At 47.6% G+C, this 17064-nt stretch overlaps 1 protein-coding gene across 1 annotated transcript in view; it reads right to left on the bottom strand.

The window, feature by feature from the left end:
• LOC123740074 (replication factor C subunit 1) overlaps positions 1-15235 on the bottom strand; it is a 38351-nt gene extending 23116 nt beyond the window's left edge. The window contains exons 1-8 of the mRNA XM_082973929.1: positions 15097-15235; positions 13627-13764; positions 12687-12750; positions 9505-9606; positions 4242-4540; positions 2680-2823; positions 2116-2484; positions 1548-1655 (exon numbers count right to left, since the gene is read on the bottom strand). Of these exons, the coding sequence (XP_082830055.1) occupies positions 1548-1655; positions 2116-2484; positions 2680-2823; positions 4242-4540; positions 9505-9606; positions 12687-12750; positions 13627-13764; positions 15097-15099 (1227 nt within the window). The 5' untranslated portion in view covers positions 15100-15235. The remainder of the gene's footprint in view (positions 1-1547; positions 1656-2115; positions 2485-2679; positions 2824-4241; positions 4541-9504; positions 9607-12686; positions 12751-13626; positions 13765-15096) is intronic.
• Positions 15236-17064: the final 1829 nt, after the last annotated feature.

The raw sequence follows: 17064 nt of genomic DNA, 5'->3' as shown, positions 1-17064 counted from the left end.
TGTTTGTCTCACAGTGGGTATGTGTTTAGACCCCAGGGCTCTGGGTTTAGACCCCAGGGCTCTGGGTTTGTCTTACAGTGGGTATGTGTTTAGACCCCAGGGCTCTGGGTTTAGACCCCAGGGCTCTGTGTTTAGACCCCAGGGCTCTGTGTTTAGACCCCAGGGCTCTGGGTTTGTCTTACAGTGGGTATGGGTTTAGATCCCAGGGCTCTGGGTTTAGATCCCAGGGCTCTGGGTTTGTCTTACAGTGGGTATGGGTTTAGACCCCAGGGCTCTGGGTTTGTCTTACAGTGGGTATGTGTTTAGACCCCAGGGCTCTGGGTTTAGACCCCAGGGCTCTGTGTTTAGACCCCAGGGCTCTGTGTTTAGACCCCAGGGCTCTGGGTTTGTCTTACAGTGGGTATGGGTTTAGATCCCAGGGCTCTGGGTTTAGATCCCAGGGCTCTGGGTTTGTCTTACAGTGGGTATGGGTTTAGACCCCAGGGCTCTGGGTTTGTCTTACAGTGGGTATGGGTTTAGATCCCAGGGCTCTGGGTTTGTCTTACAGTGGGTATGGGTTTAGATCCCAGGGCTCTGGGTTTAGATCCCAGGGCTCTGGGTTTGTCTTACAGTGGGTATGGGTTTAGATCCCAGGGCTCTGGGTTTAGACCCCAGGGCTCTGTGTTTAGATCCCAGGGCTCTGTGTTTAGACCCCAGGGCTCTGGGTTTGTCTCACAGTGGGTATGTGTTTAGACCCCAGGGCTCTGGGTTTAGACCCCAGGGCTCTGGGTTTGTCTTACAGTGGGTATGGGTTTAGATCCCAGGGCTCTGGGTTTGTCTTACAGTGGGTATGTGTTTAGACCCCAGGGCTCTGGGTTTAGACCCCAGGGCTCTGGGTTTAGACCCCAGGGCTCTGGGTTTGTCTTACAGTGGGTATGTGTTTAGACCCCAGGGCTCTGGGTTTAGACCCCAGGGCTCTGGGTTTGTCTTACAGTGGGTATGGGTTTAGATCCCAGGGCTCTGGGTTTAGATCCCAGGGCTCTGGGTTTGTCTTACAGTGGGTATGGGTTTAGACCCCAGGGCTCTGTGTTTGTCTTACAGTGGGTATGGGTTTAGATCCCAGGGCTCTGGGTTTGTCTTACAGTGGGTATGGGTTTAGATCCCAGGGCTCTGGGTTTAGATCCCAGGGCTCTGGGTTTGTCTTACAGTGGGTATGGGTTTAGATCCCAGGGCTCTGGGTTTAGACCCCAGGGCTCTGGGTTTGTCTCACAGTGGGTATGTGTTTAGACCCCAGGGCTCTGGGTTTAGACCCCAGGGCTCTGGGTTTGTCTTACAGTGGGTATGTGTTTAGACCCCAGGGCTCTGGGTTTAGACCCCAGGGCTCTGTGTTTAGACCCCAGGGCTCTGGGTTTGTCTTACAGTGGGTATGGGTTTAGATCCCAGGGCTCTGGGTTTAGATCCCAGGGCTCTGGGTTTGTCTTACAGTGGGTATGGGTTTAGACCCCAGGGCTCTGGGTTTAGACCCCAGGGCTCTGGGTTTAGATCCCAGGGCTCTGTGTTTGTCTTACAGTGGGTATGGGTTTAGACCCCAGGGCTCTGGGTCCGTCTCTGTTCAGGAAACTACGGAAGGCTGAGGAGTTCCCTCGCTTCTTCTCTGAATCCTCTGGACTGGTGCTCTGGACACAAACACACATTCACGGTTACACACACAGTCACGCGCAGTCACTCACAGTCTCTCACGGTCACACACAGTCACAGTCAGTGTCACAGTCACTCACAGTCACTCACACAGTCACTCACACAGTCACTCACACAGTCACTCACAGTCACTCACAGTCTCTCACGGTCACTCACAGTCTCTCACGGTCACGGTTACACACAGTCACAGTCAGTCCCACAGTGTCACAGTTACTCATACAGTCACATTCACAGTCCCACAGAGTCACTCACAGAGTCACTCACACAGTCACACACACAGTCACTCACAGTCACTCACAGTCACTCACAGTCACTCACAGTCACTCACAGTCACTCACAGTCACTCACAGTCACTCACAGTCACTCACAGTCACTCACAGTCACACAGGTTTGGGTTATTTATATTAACTATAACTGTTGATTTAAAAAAAGTTTCACCTCTTTCTTGGGGGAGGTTTTAAGAGTCGTGCGTGTGGTCACCATGGTTACACTTCCTGTTTTGGGCTTGGACTTCCTGTCTGTGCTTGAAGTGGTTAGGAACTCCTTTTTGGGAGAGACGGGCATTTTGATAGTCAGATTTGTCTTCCCTCCTCCTTCCTCTTCCACCTCCCTTCTCTTCATCACGGCCAGTTTGGAACTGGTTTTAACAAGAGGGGGGACCTTTTTAGGGGACGGACCGATCACGTCCTGGTTGTGGTCCCGCCCATTGGACTGTGATTGGCTGGTAGTGCTGCTGTGGGAGGAGTTAGCGATGCTTTTGTTGGCTGACGTGTCAGACCCCAGATCCTCACCAGAGTCCTTACGAGCCTGGACACACACACACACACACACACACACACACACACACACACACACACACACACACACACACACACACACACACACACACACACACACACACACAGAGAGAGAGATGGAACCACACATATATATATATATACACACACACTCGTTGAATCTTTCAGAGAGAAAGAGAGAGTTTGTAGTGAGTTTATCCTTCACCTTTTTGGCGTGTGGTTCTTGGTCCAACATGGCCAGCGTCCTGGCAAACTCCTCGTCCTCGTGGACCAGCCTCTCCAACTCCATGTCCTCGTCCATCTGCAGCTGCTGGGCGATGACCTCATCAGTCAGCGACTCATCATGGTCCTGAGAGGGCCGGAGGGACAACACAGAGCCGTCATCAACTAGTCAGACTAGTCACTAGACCTGGGTCTCATCAACAACAACTAGTTAACTAGTCAGACTAGTCACTAGACCTGGGTCTCATCAACAACAACTAGTTAACTAGTCAGACTAGTCACTAGACCTGGGTCTCATCAACAACAACTAGTTAACTAGTCAGACTAGACCTTAGACCTGGGTCTCATCAACACCAACTAGTTAACTAGTCAGACTAGTCACTAGACCTGGGTCTCATCAACAACAACTAGTTAACTAGTCAGACTAGACCTTAGACCTGGGTCTCATCAACAACAACTAGTTAACTAGTCAGACTAGACCTGGGTCTCATCAACAACAACTAGTTAACTAGTCAGACTAGACCTTAGACCTGGGTCTCATCAACACCAACTAGTTAACTAGTCAGACTAGTCACTAGACCTGGGTCTCATCAACAACAACTAGTTAACTAGTCAGACTAGACCTTAGACCTGGGTCTCATCAACAACAACTAGTTAACTAGTCAGACTAGACCTGGGTCTCATCAACAACAACTAGTTAACTAGTCAGACTAGTCACTAGACCTGGGTCTCATCAACAACAACTAGTCAGACTAGTCAGACTAGTCACTTAGACCTGGGTCTCATCAACACCAACTAGTTAACTAGTCAGACTAGTCACTAGACCTGGGTCTCATCAACACCAACTAGTTAACTAGTCAGACTAGTCACTAGACCTGGGTCTCATCAACAACAACTAGTTAACTAGTCAGACTAGTCACTAGACCTGGGTCTCATCAACACCAACTAGTTAACTAGTCAGACTAGTCACTAGACCTGGGTCTCATCAACAACAACTAGTTAACTAGCCAGACTAGTCACTAGACCTGGGTCTCATCAACAACAACTAGTTAACTAGTCAGACTAGTCACTAGACCTGGGTCTCATCAACACCAACTAGTTAACTAGTCAGACTAGTCACTAGACCTGGGTCTCATCAACACCAACTAGTTAACTAGCCAGACTAGTCACTAGACCTGGGTCTCATCAACAACAACTAGTTAACTAGTCAGACTAGACACTAGACCTGGGTCTCATCAACACCAACTAGTTAACTAGTCAGACTAGTCACTAGACCTGGGTCTCATCAACAACAACTAGTTAACTAGTCAGACTAGTCACTAGACCTGGGTCTCATCGACAACAACTAGTTAACTAGTCAGACTAGACACTAGACCTGGGTCTCATCAACAACAACTAGTTAACTAGTCAGACTAGTCACTAGACCTGGGTCTCATCAACAACAACTAGTTAACTAGTCAGACTAAACACTAGACCTGGGTCCTGAGAAGGCTGGAGGGAGAGTAGAGAGATAATGAAGGGGAATAATCAGGGTGTTTTACTCACAGCTTTCCTCTTGGTACTTGCTACCAGTTTCTTGCCCGAGTGCTGGACACTCCCACTGCCAAAGTAGTCCAGGACAGAGGTGGGGGTGCGTTTGGTGTGCTGGGGCGCTGATTTAGGGGTGACGGGGGCTGGAGGAGACTTCTTTATCACTCCTTTCCCCTTGGCGGGCGCAGGGGTGGGTTTCGAGGGGGACCTGTAGATCTCTTTGGTCCCGGTGCGGGCCTTCCCTGGTTTGGTCACTCCATTATCCTGGGGCTTTGCAGACTTCTTCAGAGACAGGAAGTTATCACTGTCTGAATCTAAAGAGAGAGAGGGGGGGGGGGGGGGGGGGATGAAGGTAAGGAGGGGGTAGGGAGGGAGAGAGAGGAGGGAGGGGCGTAAGGCGGAGGGAGTTAAGGAGGAGGGGAGAGAGAGCGGGAGATCAAGAGGGGGGAGAGAGAGCGAGAGGGAGGTAAGGGGGGGAGAGAGAGCGAGAGGGAGGGGGGAGAGAGAGCGAGAGGGAGGGAGGGAGAGAGAGCGGGAGGGAGGGAGGGAGGGAGGGAGCGAGAGGGAGGTCAGGAGGGGGGAGAGAGAGCGAGAGGGAGGTAAGGAGGGGGGAGAGAGAGCGAGAGGGAGGGGGGAGAGAGAGCGAGAGGGAGGGGGGAGAGAGAGCGAGAGGGAGGGGGGAGAGAGAGCGAGAGGGAGGGGGGAGAGAGAGCGAGAGGGAGAGAGAGCGAGAGGGAGAGAGAGCGAGAGGGAGAGAGAGCGAGAGGGAGGGGGGAGAGAGAGCGAGAGGGAGGGAGGGGGGAGAGAGAGCGAGAGGGAGGGAGGGGGGAGAGAGAGCGAGAGGGAGGGAGGGGGGAGAGAGAGCGAGAGGGAGGGAGGGGGGAGAGAGAGCGAGAGGGAGGGAGGGGGGAGAGAGAGCGAGAGGGAGGGAGGGGGGAGAGAGAGCGAGAGGGAGGGAGGGGGGAGAGAGAGCGAGAGGGAGGGAGGGGGGAGAGAGAGCGAGAGGGAGGGAGGGGGGAGAGAGAGCGAGAGGGAGGGAGGGGGGAGAGAGAGCGAGAGGGAGGGAGGGGGGAGAGAGAGCGAGAGGGAGGGAGGGGGGAGAGAGAGCGAGAGGGAGGGGGAGGTCAGGAGGGGGGAGAGAGAGCGAGAGGGAGGTAAAGAGGAGGGATGTTACTAGAGTCTGTCAGGATGATTCATATTCTGATTCATGTAACTAGTCTGTCAGGATGATTCATATTCTGATTCATGTTACTAGAGTCTGTCAGGATGATTCATATTCATGTTACTAGAGTCTGTCAGGATGATTCATATTCTGATACATGTTACTAGAGTCTATCAGGATGATTCATATTCTGATACATGTTACTAGAGTCTGTCAGGATGATTCATATTCTGATACATGTTACTAGTCTGTCAGGACGATTCATATTCATGTTACTAGAGTCTGTCAGGATGATTCATATTCTGATTCATGTCACTAGAGTCTGTCAGGATGATTCATATTCTGATACATGTTACTAGAGTCTGTCAGGATGATTCATATTCTGATACATGTTACTAGAGTCTGTCAGGATGATTCATATTCTGATTCATGTTACTAGAGTCTGTCAGGATGATTCATATTCTGATACATGTTACTAGAGTCTGTCAGGATGATTCATATTCATGTTACTAGAGTCTGTCAGGATGATTCATATTCTGATACATGTTACTAGAGTCTATCAGGATGATTCATATTCTGATACATGTTACTAGAGTCTGTCAGGATGATTCATATTCTGATACATGTTACTAGTCTGTCAGGACGATTCATATTCATGTTACTAGAGTCTGTCAGGATGATTCATATTCTGATTCATGTCACTAGAGTCTGTCAGGATGATTCATATTCTGATACATGTTACTAGAGTCTGTCAGGATGATTCATATTCTGATTCATGTTACTAGAGTCTGTCAGGATGATTCATATTCTGATACATGTTACTAGAGTCTGTCAGGACGATTCATATTCTGATTCATGTTACTAGAGTCTGTCAGGATGATTCATATTCTGATACATGTTACTAGAGTCTGTCAGGACGATTCATATTCTGATTCATGTTACTAGAGTCTGTCAGGATGATTCATATTCTGATACATGTTACTAGAGTCTGTCAGGATGATTCATATTCTGATTCATGTCACTAGAGTCTGTCAGAATGATTCATATTCTGATACATGTTACTAGAGTCTGTCAGGACGATTCATATTCTGATTCATGTCACTAGAGTCTGTCAGAATGATTCATATTCTGATACATGTTACTAGAGTCTGTCAGGACGATTCATATTCTGATACATGTTACTAGAGTCTGTCAGGATGATTCATATTCTGATTCATGTTACTAGAGTCTGTCAGGACGATTCATATTCTGATTCATGTTACTAGAGTCTGTCAGGACGATTCATATTCTGATTCATGTTACTAGAGTCTGTCAGGATGATTCATATTCTGATACATGTTACTAGAGTCTGTCAGGACGATTCATATTCTGATTCATGTTACTAGAGTCTGTCAGGATGATTCATATTCTGATACATGTTACTAGAGTCTGTCAGGATGATTCATATTCTGATTCATGTCACTAGAGTCTGTCAGAATGATTCATATTCTGATACATGTTACTAGAGTCTGTCAGGACGATTCATATTCTGATTCATGTCACTAGAGTCTGTCAGGATGATTCATATTCTGATACATGTTACTAGAGTCTGTCAGGACGATTCATATTCTGATACATGTTACTAGAGTCTGTCAGGATGATTCATATTCTGATTCATGTTACTAGAGTCTGTCAGGACGATTCATATTCTGATACATGTTACTAGAGTCTGTCAGGATGATTCATATTCTGATACATGTTACTAGAGTCTGTCAGAATGATTCATATTCTGATACATGTTACTAGAGTCTGTCAGGATGATTCATATTCTGATACATGTTACTAGAGTCTGACAGGACGATTCATATTCCGATACATGTTACTAGAGTCTGTCAGGATGATTCATATTCTGATACATGTTACTAGAGTCTGTCAGAATGATTCATATTCTGATACATGTTACTAGAGTCTGTCAGGACGATTCATATTCTGATACATGTTACTAGAGTCTGTCAGGACGATTCATATTCTGATTCATGTTACTAGAGTCTGTCAGGATGATTCATATTCTGATACATGTTACTAGAGTCTGTCAGGATGATTCATATTCTGATACATGTTACTAGAGTCTGTCAGGACGATTCATATTCTGATTCATGTCACTAGAGTCTGTCAGAATGATTCATATTCTGATACATGTTACTAGAGTCTGTCAGGACGATTCATATTCTGATACATGTTACTAGAGTCTGTCAGGATGATTCATATTCTGATTCATGTTACTAGAGTCTGTCAGGACGATTCATATTCCGATACATGTTACTAGAGTCTGTCAGGATGATTCATATTCTGATTCATGTTACTAGAGTCTGTCAGGATGATTCATATTCTGATACATGTTACTAGAGTCTGTCAGGATGATTCATATTCTGATTCATGTCACTAGAGTCTGTCAGGATGATTCATATTCTGATACATGTTACTAGAGTCTGTCAGGACGATTCATATTCTGATTCATGTTACTAGAGTCTGTCAGGATGATTCATATTCTGATACATGTTACTAGAGTCTGTCAGGATGATTCATATTCTGATTCATGTTACTAGAGTCTGTCAGGACGATTCATATTCTGATACATGTTACTAGAGTCTGTCAGGATGATTCATATTCTGATACATGTTACTAGAGTCTGTCAGGATGATTCATATTCTGATACATGTTACTAGAGTCTGTCAGGATGATTCATATTCTGATTCATGTCACTAGAGTCTGTCAGGATGATTCATATTCTGATACATGTTACTAGAGTCTGTCAGGATGATTCATATTCTGATACATGTTACTAGAGTCTGTCAGGACGATTCATATTCCGATACATGTTACTAGAGTCTGTCAGGATGATTCATATTCTGATTCATGTTACTAGAGTCTGTCAGGACGATTCATATTCTGATACATGTTACTAGAGTCTGTCAGGATGATTCATATTCTGATACATGTTACTAGAGTCTGTCAGGATGATTCATATTCTGATACATGTTACTAGAGTCTGTCAGGATGATTCATATTCTGATTCATGTCACTAGAGTCTGTCAGGATGATTCATATTCTGATACATGTTACTAGAGTCTGTCAGGATGATTCATATTCTGATACATGTTACTAGAGTCTGTCAGGACGATTCATATTCCGATACATGTTACTAGAGTCTGTCAGGACGATTCATATTCTGATACATGTTACTAGAGTCTGTCAGGATGATTCATATTCTGATTCATGTTACTAGAGTCTGTCAGGATGATTCATATTCATGTTACTAGAGTCTGTCAGGACGATTCATATTCTGATTCATGTCACTAGAGTCTGTCAGGATGATTCATATTCTGATACATGTTACTAGAGTCTGTCAGGACGATTCATATTCTGATACATGTTACTAGAGTCTGTCAGGATGATTCATATTCATGTTACTAGAGTCTGTCAGGACGATTCATATTCTGATTCATGTCACTAGAGTCTGTCAGAATGATTCATATTCTGATTCATGTTACTAGAGTCTGTCAGGATGATTCATATTCTGATTCATGTTACTAGAGTCTGTCAGGATGATTCATATTCTGATACATGTTACTAGAGTCTGTCAGGACGATTCATATTCTGATACATGTTACTAGAGTCTGTCAGGATGATTCATATTCTGATTCATGTTACTAGAGTCTGTCAGGACGATTCATATTCTGATACATGTTACTAGAGTCTGTCAGGACGATTCATATTCTGATACATGTTACTAGAGTCTGTCAGGATGATTCATATTCTGATTCATGTTACTAGAGTCTGTCAGGACGATTCATATTCTGATTCATGTTACTAGAGTCTGTCAGAATGATTCATATTCTGATACATGTTACTAGAGTCTGTCAGGATGATTCATATTCTGATACATGTTACTAGAGTCTGTCAGGACGATTCATATTCTGATTCATGTCACTAGAGTCTGTCAGGATGATTCATATTCTGATTCATGTCACTAGAGTCTGTCAGGATGATTCATATTCTCCCGTTTAGTCCTGGTATGCTGGCGTTATTTCTGGTACGTCCTGGTATTCTCCCGCTATGGAGTCTAGTCTGTCTTACCTGTCTCAGAGACATACTGCACCGGGTCTTTCTTGGCAGGAGGAAGAGGAGGGTGCTGTTTCCGGACCTTCTGCTTATGCTCCACTACCTCCTCCTCAGAGTCTACAGGAGGGAGGGAGGGAGGGAGGGAGGGAGGGAGGGAGGGAGGGAGGGAGGTTTGGTGATGACAACAACAAAAATAGCCAGGTGACTAACTTAACCATTACATCAGTGTTGTAGACATGAGACCACAGACACAAGCAGCTGGTTAGTGGCTGGAATGTACAGCAGGTCCTTCCCTCTCCACCTTGGGAGGAAAACCCTCCTTAACTTTAGACTTGGGAGAAAACCCTCCTTAACTTTAGACTTGGGAGGAAAACCCTCCTTAACTTTAGACATGGGAGGAAACCCTCCTTAACCTTGGGAGGAAACCCTCCTTAACTTTAGACATGGGAGGAAAACCCTCCTTAACCTTGGGAGGAAAACCCTCCTTAACTTTAGACTTGGGAGGAAACCCTCCTTAACTTTAGACATGGGAGGAAACCCTCCTTAACTTTAACCTTGGGAGGAAACCCTCCTTAACCTTGGGAGGAAACCCTCCTTAACCTTGGGAGGAAACCCTCCTTAACCTTGGGAGGAAACCCTCCTTAACTTTAGACTTGGGAGGAAACCCTCCTTAACTTTAGACTTGGGAGGAAACCCTCCTTAACTTTAACCTTGGGAGGAAACCCTCCTTAACCTTGGGAGGAAACCCTCCTTAACTTTAGACTCGACAGACTCTTAACAAAGACGTAATTAGTTTCAGAAACCACCTGCAGGATGACCTCCGTATTCTCTGATAACAGCCAGAGAAAGTGTTTTGTTTTTTGGAAGGCCCGTTGGACATCACCGCTCTCTGTCCGTTTGAGTTCACAACTAAAACAGGTTCAATGAATACGGAAGAGTAGAAATGCTGGTCGATAAAGTCTGACTTTATCCAATAGTTCCACAGAGGCATATTTATACATGTTGAGCATGACAAATCACTGTGGTCTACCACTATATGTCTGTCCACTGAAAATCACTATGACTCACCTGCCTCTCTGACCCTCTGACCTTGTGTTAGGTCGGGATTCCGCCTAAATCATGAATATGTCGCCTCATTTGCAAATGAGAATTTGTTCTCAACTAGCCTACCTGGTTAAATAAAAGTGAAATAAAATAAAACAATACAATTTGGAAATGAACATTTAATGTCCCATTCTAAAAACACAGGGCCAGTAATACCTCCACTGACAGAGGAGGGGCAGCCAGAGGAGGGGCAGCCAGAGGGGGGGCAGCCAGAGGGGGGGCAGCCAGAGGGGGGGCAGCCAGAGGGGGGGCAGCCAGAGGAGGGGCAGCCAGAGGAGGGAGGGGCAGCCAGAGGAGGGAGGGGCAGCCAGAGGAGGGAGGGGCAGCCAGAGGAGGGAGGGGCAGCCAGAGGAGGGAGGGGCAGCCAGAGGAGGGAGGGGCAGCCAGAGGAGGGAGGGGCAGCCAGAGGAGGGAGGGGCAGCCAGAGGAGGGAGGGGCAGCCAGAGGAGGGAGGGGCAGCCAGAGGAGGGAGGGGCAGCCAGAGGAGGGAGGGGCAGCCAGAGGAGGGAGGGGCAGCCAGAGGAGGGGCAGCCAGAGGAGGGGCAGCCAGAGGGGGGGCAGCCAGAGGGGGGGCAGCCAGAGGGGGGCAGCCAGAGGGGGGGGCAGCCAGAGGGGGGGCAGCCAGAGGAGGGGCAGCCAGAGGAGGGGCAGCCAGAGGAGGGGCAGCCAGAGGAGGGGCAGCCAGAGGAGGGGCAGCCAGAGGAGGGGCAGCCAGAGGAGGGGCAGTCAGAGGAGGGGCAGTCAGAGGAGGGGCAGCCAGAGGGGGGGCAGCCAGAGGGGGGGCAGCCAGAGGAGGGGCAGCCAGAGGAGGGGCAGCCAGAGGAGGGGCAGCCAGAGGAGGGGCAGCCAGAGGAGGGGCAGTCAGAGGAGGGGCAGTCAGAGGAGGGGCAGCCAGAGGGGGGGCAGCCAGAGGGGGGGCAGCCAGAGGAGGGGCAGCCAGAGGAGGGGCAGCCAGAGGAGGGGCAGCCAGAGGAGGGGCAGCCAGAGGAGGGGCAGCCAGAGGAGGGAGGGGCAGCCAGAGGAGGGAGGGGCAGCCAGAGGAGGGAGGGGCAGCCAGAGGAGGGAGGGGCAGCCAGAGGAGGGAGGGGCAGCCAGAGGAGGGAGGGGCAGCCAGAGGAGGGAGGGGCAGCCAGAGGAGGGAGGGGCAGCCAGAGGAGGGAGGGGCAGCCAGAGGAGGGAGGGGCAGCCAGAGGAGGGGCAGCCAGAGGAGGGGCAGCCAGAGGAGGGGCAGCCAGAGGGGGGGCAGCCAGAGGGGCAGCCAGAGGGGGGCAGCCAGAGGAGGGGCAGCCAGAGGGGGGGCAGCCAGAGGGGGGGCAGCCAGAGGGGGGGCAGCCAGAGGGGGGGCAGCCAGAGGGGGGGCAGCCAGAGGGGGGGCAGCCAGAGGGGCAGCCAGAGGGGGGGCAGCCAGAGGGGGGGCAGCCAGAGGGGGGGCAGCCAGAGGGGGGGCAGCCAGAGGGGGGGCAGCCAGAGGGGCAGCCAGAGGGGGGGCAGCCAGAGGGGCAGCCAGAGGGGCAGCCAGATGAGGGGCAGCCAGATGAGGGGCAGCCAGATGAGGGGCAGCCAGATGAGGGGCAGCCAGAGGGGGGGCAGCCAGAGGAGGGGCAGCCAGAGGGGGGGCAGCCAGAGGAGGGGCAGCCAGAGGGGGGGCAGCCAGAGGAGGGGCAGCCAGAGGGGGGGCAGCCAGAGGGGGGGCAGCCAGAGGGGGGGCAGCCAGAGGGGGGGCAGCCAGAGGAGGGGCAGCCAGAGGGGGGGCAGCCAGAGGGGGGGCAGCCAGAGGAGGGGCAGCCAGAGGGGGGGCAGCCAGAGGAGGGGCAGCCAGAGGAGGGGCAGCCAGAGGAGGGGCAGCCAGAGGAGGGGCAGCCAGAGGAGGGGCAGCCAGAGGGGCAGCCAGAGGGGCAGCCAGAGGAGGGAGGGGCAGCCAGAGGGGGGGCAGCCAGAGGGGGGGCAGCCAGAGGGGGGGCAGCCAGAGGAGGGGCAGCCAGAGGAGGGGCAGCCAGAGGAGGGGCAGCCAGAGGAGGGGCAGCCAGAGGAGGGGCAGCCAGAGGAGGGGCAGCCAGAGGGGGGGCAGCCAGAGGAGCAGCCATCTTTATTACCTGACTCAATGACAGCACGCTTCTTTGTCTTTTTATCACTGTCCTTCTTCTTCTTCTTCACCACCTGGAACACATCATCACCACCATCGTCATCATCACCACCATCGTCATCATCACCACCATCGTCATCATCACCATCATCACAACCATCATCACCATCCTCATCATCTTCCTCACAACCATCATCACCACCACCATCATCATCATCATCACCACCATCGTCATCACCACCATCCTCATCATCTTCCTCACAACCATCATCACCACCATCATCATCATCCTCCTCCTCACCACCATCCTCCTCCTCCTCACCATCATCATCACCATCTTCCTCACAACCATCATCACCATCTTCCTCATCCGCATCACCATCATCACCACCACCATCATCTTCCTCACCACCATTATTATCTTCCTCATCCTCACCACCATAAGTGTGGTTATTCACTGACTAGAGAGACTCTGGTTATATAATAATATATACCTTGGTGATGGACCGGTTCACTGACTAGAGAGACTCTGGTTATATAATAATATATACCTTGGTGATCGACCAGTTCACTGACTAGAGAGACTCTGGTTATATAATAATATATACCTTGGTGATCGACCGGTTCACTGACTAGAGAGACTCTGGTTATATAATAATATATACCTTGGTGATGGACCGGTTCACTGACTAGAGAGACTCTGGTTATATAATAATATATACCTTGGTGATCGACCAGTTCACTGACTAGAGAGACTCTGGTTATATAATAATATATACCTTGGTGATCGACCAGTTCACTGACTAGAGAGACTCTGGTTATATAATAATATATACCTTGGTGATGGACCAGTTCACTGACTAGAGAGACTCTGGTTATATAATAATATATACCTTGGTGATGGACCGGTTCACTGACTAGAGAGACTCTGGTTATATAATAATATATACCTTGGTGGCAGTTTGCTTTTTCTTCACTTCTTCGTCTGTTGAGACGGATTTCTTCTTCGGGGACTCTGTGTTGAGGTTTCCATCCTGAGACGGTTTCTGCGCTGCGGGTTTGCTTGATACAAAGAACCGTCTGATGTCCTTAGAATGGAAGGGAAGGAAGTAAATTAGTCCACTGTACTTAACTGGCACCTTATTCCCTATTTAAATGTACTATAGGGTTCTGGTTAGAAAGTAAGTCGTGCACTATACAGGAATACAGTGTAGTTTGGGATCTATCCTAGTCGTTAAATTACATTTCATTTGAAGACATGTATTGCTAAGTTACACATGAGCGATGTGTGGCGTGGCCAGATACAGTATTTAGTTCTGGTCCCATCACATACTTAGCTTTATCAGTTACTGTATCTCGTACCATCATGTACTTTATATTTACACTTTATTTACTTAATTGGCACCCTATTCCCTATTTATAAGAACAAGTTATTTTTATTTTTACAATGACGGTCTTACCCCGGACGGACGGTGGGCAAAAAGTGCGCCACCTTATGGGACTCCCAATCACGGCCGGATGTGATGCAGCCTGGATTCGAACCAGGGACTGCAGTGCATCAAACCGCTTCTCCACCCGGGAGCCCAACTTAGCATTATCAGTTGCTGTATCTATTTCTAGTCCCGTCGCATATTTATCTTTACGATCTGCCCGTGAAAAATGCCACTCGATGCCACAAACCGACTGTCACTTTCATGTTTGCCATGGAAACAACTGACTTGCAGAGACAGTTAGCTACATGCATTGGTTTTCATTAGCATGATAGACAGTTAGCTACATGCATTGTTTTTCATTAGCATGATAGACAGTTAGCTACATGCATTGGTTTTCATTAGCATGATAGACAGTTAGCTACATGCATTGGTTTTCATTAGCATGATAGACAGTTAGCTACATGCATTGGTTTTCATTAGCATGATAGACAGTTAGCTACATGCATTGTTTTTCATTAGCATGATAGCTAGTTAGCTACATGCATTGGTTTTCATTAGCATGATAGCTAGTTAGCTACATGCATTGGTTTTCATTAGCATGATAGCTAGTTAGCTACATGCATTGGTTTTCATTAGCATGATAGACAGTTAGCTACATGCATTGGTTTTCATTAGCATGATAGCTAGTTAGCTACATGCATTGGTTTTCATTAGCATGATAGCTAGTTAGCTAGCTAGAAATCCTACTAAAAATAACCAAAACAGGGTAACTACAGGTGGTTACTAGCTGACTAACTAGCTTATTCCCACTGCTAAGCTAATGGCTACTCTAAAACACTAACATGGGGGAGCTAACGTTAGCTGACAAATCTGCAACAACATCACATTTCTACACAAATACGAATGAACTATTTGTTTGTCTGTTGTTGTTTGTCAGGGAATGAGTTGTTGACTTGGACAATCGATGCAATAGACGCCGTGACTTACCATAATCAACACAACAAAATGACTTTTCTGATTGATTGTGATGATACAAGTTGACAACGCAGCTCCTTAAAAATCCTCAGTGGCGCGAAGTGTGATCAGAGACAGGAAGAGGAAGAGACAGGAAGAGGAAGAGAGAGGAACAGGAAGAGACGAACAGGAAGAGGAAGGTCCATCTCGGAGGAAAAACGTGTCTCCTTCCAGCAGGTGGCGTTTTTGTCGTTGTTTCACCCACCCAGCAAGTCGTTTTGTTTAGTTATGGAGGTCAATAAGAGTCCGATTTGGTCAACAACAACAACAACAACTGAATGGTTTATTTACTACGAGAGGTTTATTTGATATAATGTAAGTTTCGTAATGCTTTAAGTTGTTAGGAATGTACCGGTATAAGTAGGACACGTCTCATCCCGGTAACTTTGGGAATAAACCCTTTATATCGGAGGTGTTTAGAGACGGTAAAGTATATTCATGGTATGAGTCTACCAGTAGCATCTCTCCACGTTATTAACCTGGGACACTCTGGTATTATGTTTTATATCGATCCAAAATGATATGGACCCTGATTTAACTTTCATTTTTTTTGTATCATTTCTTTATCTTTCATGGAAGATTCTTTATCCGTAAAATGAAGTGGGCAGAGAACAAACCCCTCTTTTCACATTATTTAAGAGAGAATTGAAATATTATTTCGAAATGATCAGTAAATGTAAAAAAAATACATAAAGCAATACGCACCGTAAAAGTATTTAACAAATTGAAAATGATTATAGAAATAGGTTTATATACTCTTGTTTTTATATTTCTGTTTTTTGTATTTGTTGTGTTCATAATAATAAATAAATATATGATTTTTTTTATCGTATCTCTCCACATTGAAAACAGGCGGTTAAAAAAAGTTTATTAAACGGAAGCAAATGGAACGGAAACGGGGAGGAACCTCCCTGAATTTGTCCAATAGAAACTCTCGTTCTGCTCCGTTTTGCTTCTTAAAAAGGTAAAAACGGTGCAAATCAAATTAAAATGTAATTGGTCACATAAACATATTAATCAGACGTTATTGCGGGTGTAGTGAAATGCTTGGTTCTTAAACAGTTTTTCGCACTGAATAGGACCATGAAGATACGCGCCATGCCTCAACGTGTTTCATACATGAGCTCACAGCCAGCACAGGTTATAAAGACGAGAATATTTATTCTAGTGAAGGTAAACTGCAACCAAAACGTTATTTAATTAATTCACATGGCCTTTTACAACGTTTACACGCATGCCTCCAGATCCTTATTGACGCGGGTACAAAGCTGTGCTCTTAGAGATTTTTTTTCTTCTTCTAAATATTTCTCTATTTTATTTAACTAGGCAAGTCTATGTTAGCTGTGTAAATGTTGTATGTTGAATGAATTGCACACGTGTTGTAGGTGCGAATGTGAAACGGTCCCAACGACACCAGGCAAGCCACGTCCACTACTGATTACATCACAGGAACTGTAGACTAGACGTCCAGTTTATATAGACCAGCCACCACCTCTCTCAGCAGCTCTCTCTACCCAGGGAACTGTAGACAGACCTGCCACCACCTCTCTCAGCAGCTCTCTCTACCCAGGGAACTGTACAGACCAGCCACCACCTCTCTCAGCAGCTCTCTCTACCCAGGGAACTGTAGACAGACCTCAGGTTTATAGACCTGCCACCACCTCTCTCAGCAGCTCTCTCTACCCAGGGAACTGTAGACAGACCTCCAGTTTATATAGACCTGCCACCACCTCTCTCACGTCTCTTTCCCACGACCAGGGAAGGAGCGTGACCATGAAGACCAGCGATATCCTATTACCCACACACACGTACCACCTACCAGTCCATGTTCTAAGGTCACACTGAGATATGGACACTGATGGGATCCTAGATGATGTACATTGTCAGTATATTATCTTTTTGTTTTTGTATTGTTTTCATTTGATTGCTTGTTACTTTTTG

The sequence above is a fragment of the Salmo salar genome, chromosome 04 (genome assembly GCF_965601325.2).
Source record: "Salmo salar chromosome 04, fSalSal1, whole genome shotgun sequence".
Classification (NCBI taxonomy): domain Eukaryota; kingdom Metazoa; phylum Chordata; class Actinopteri; order Salmoniformes; family Salmonidae; genus Salmo; species Salmo salar.
This window is presented reverse-complemented; position numbering and strand designations above follow the sequence as displayed.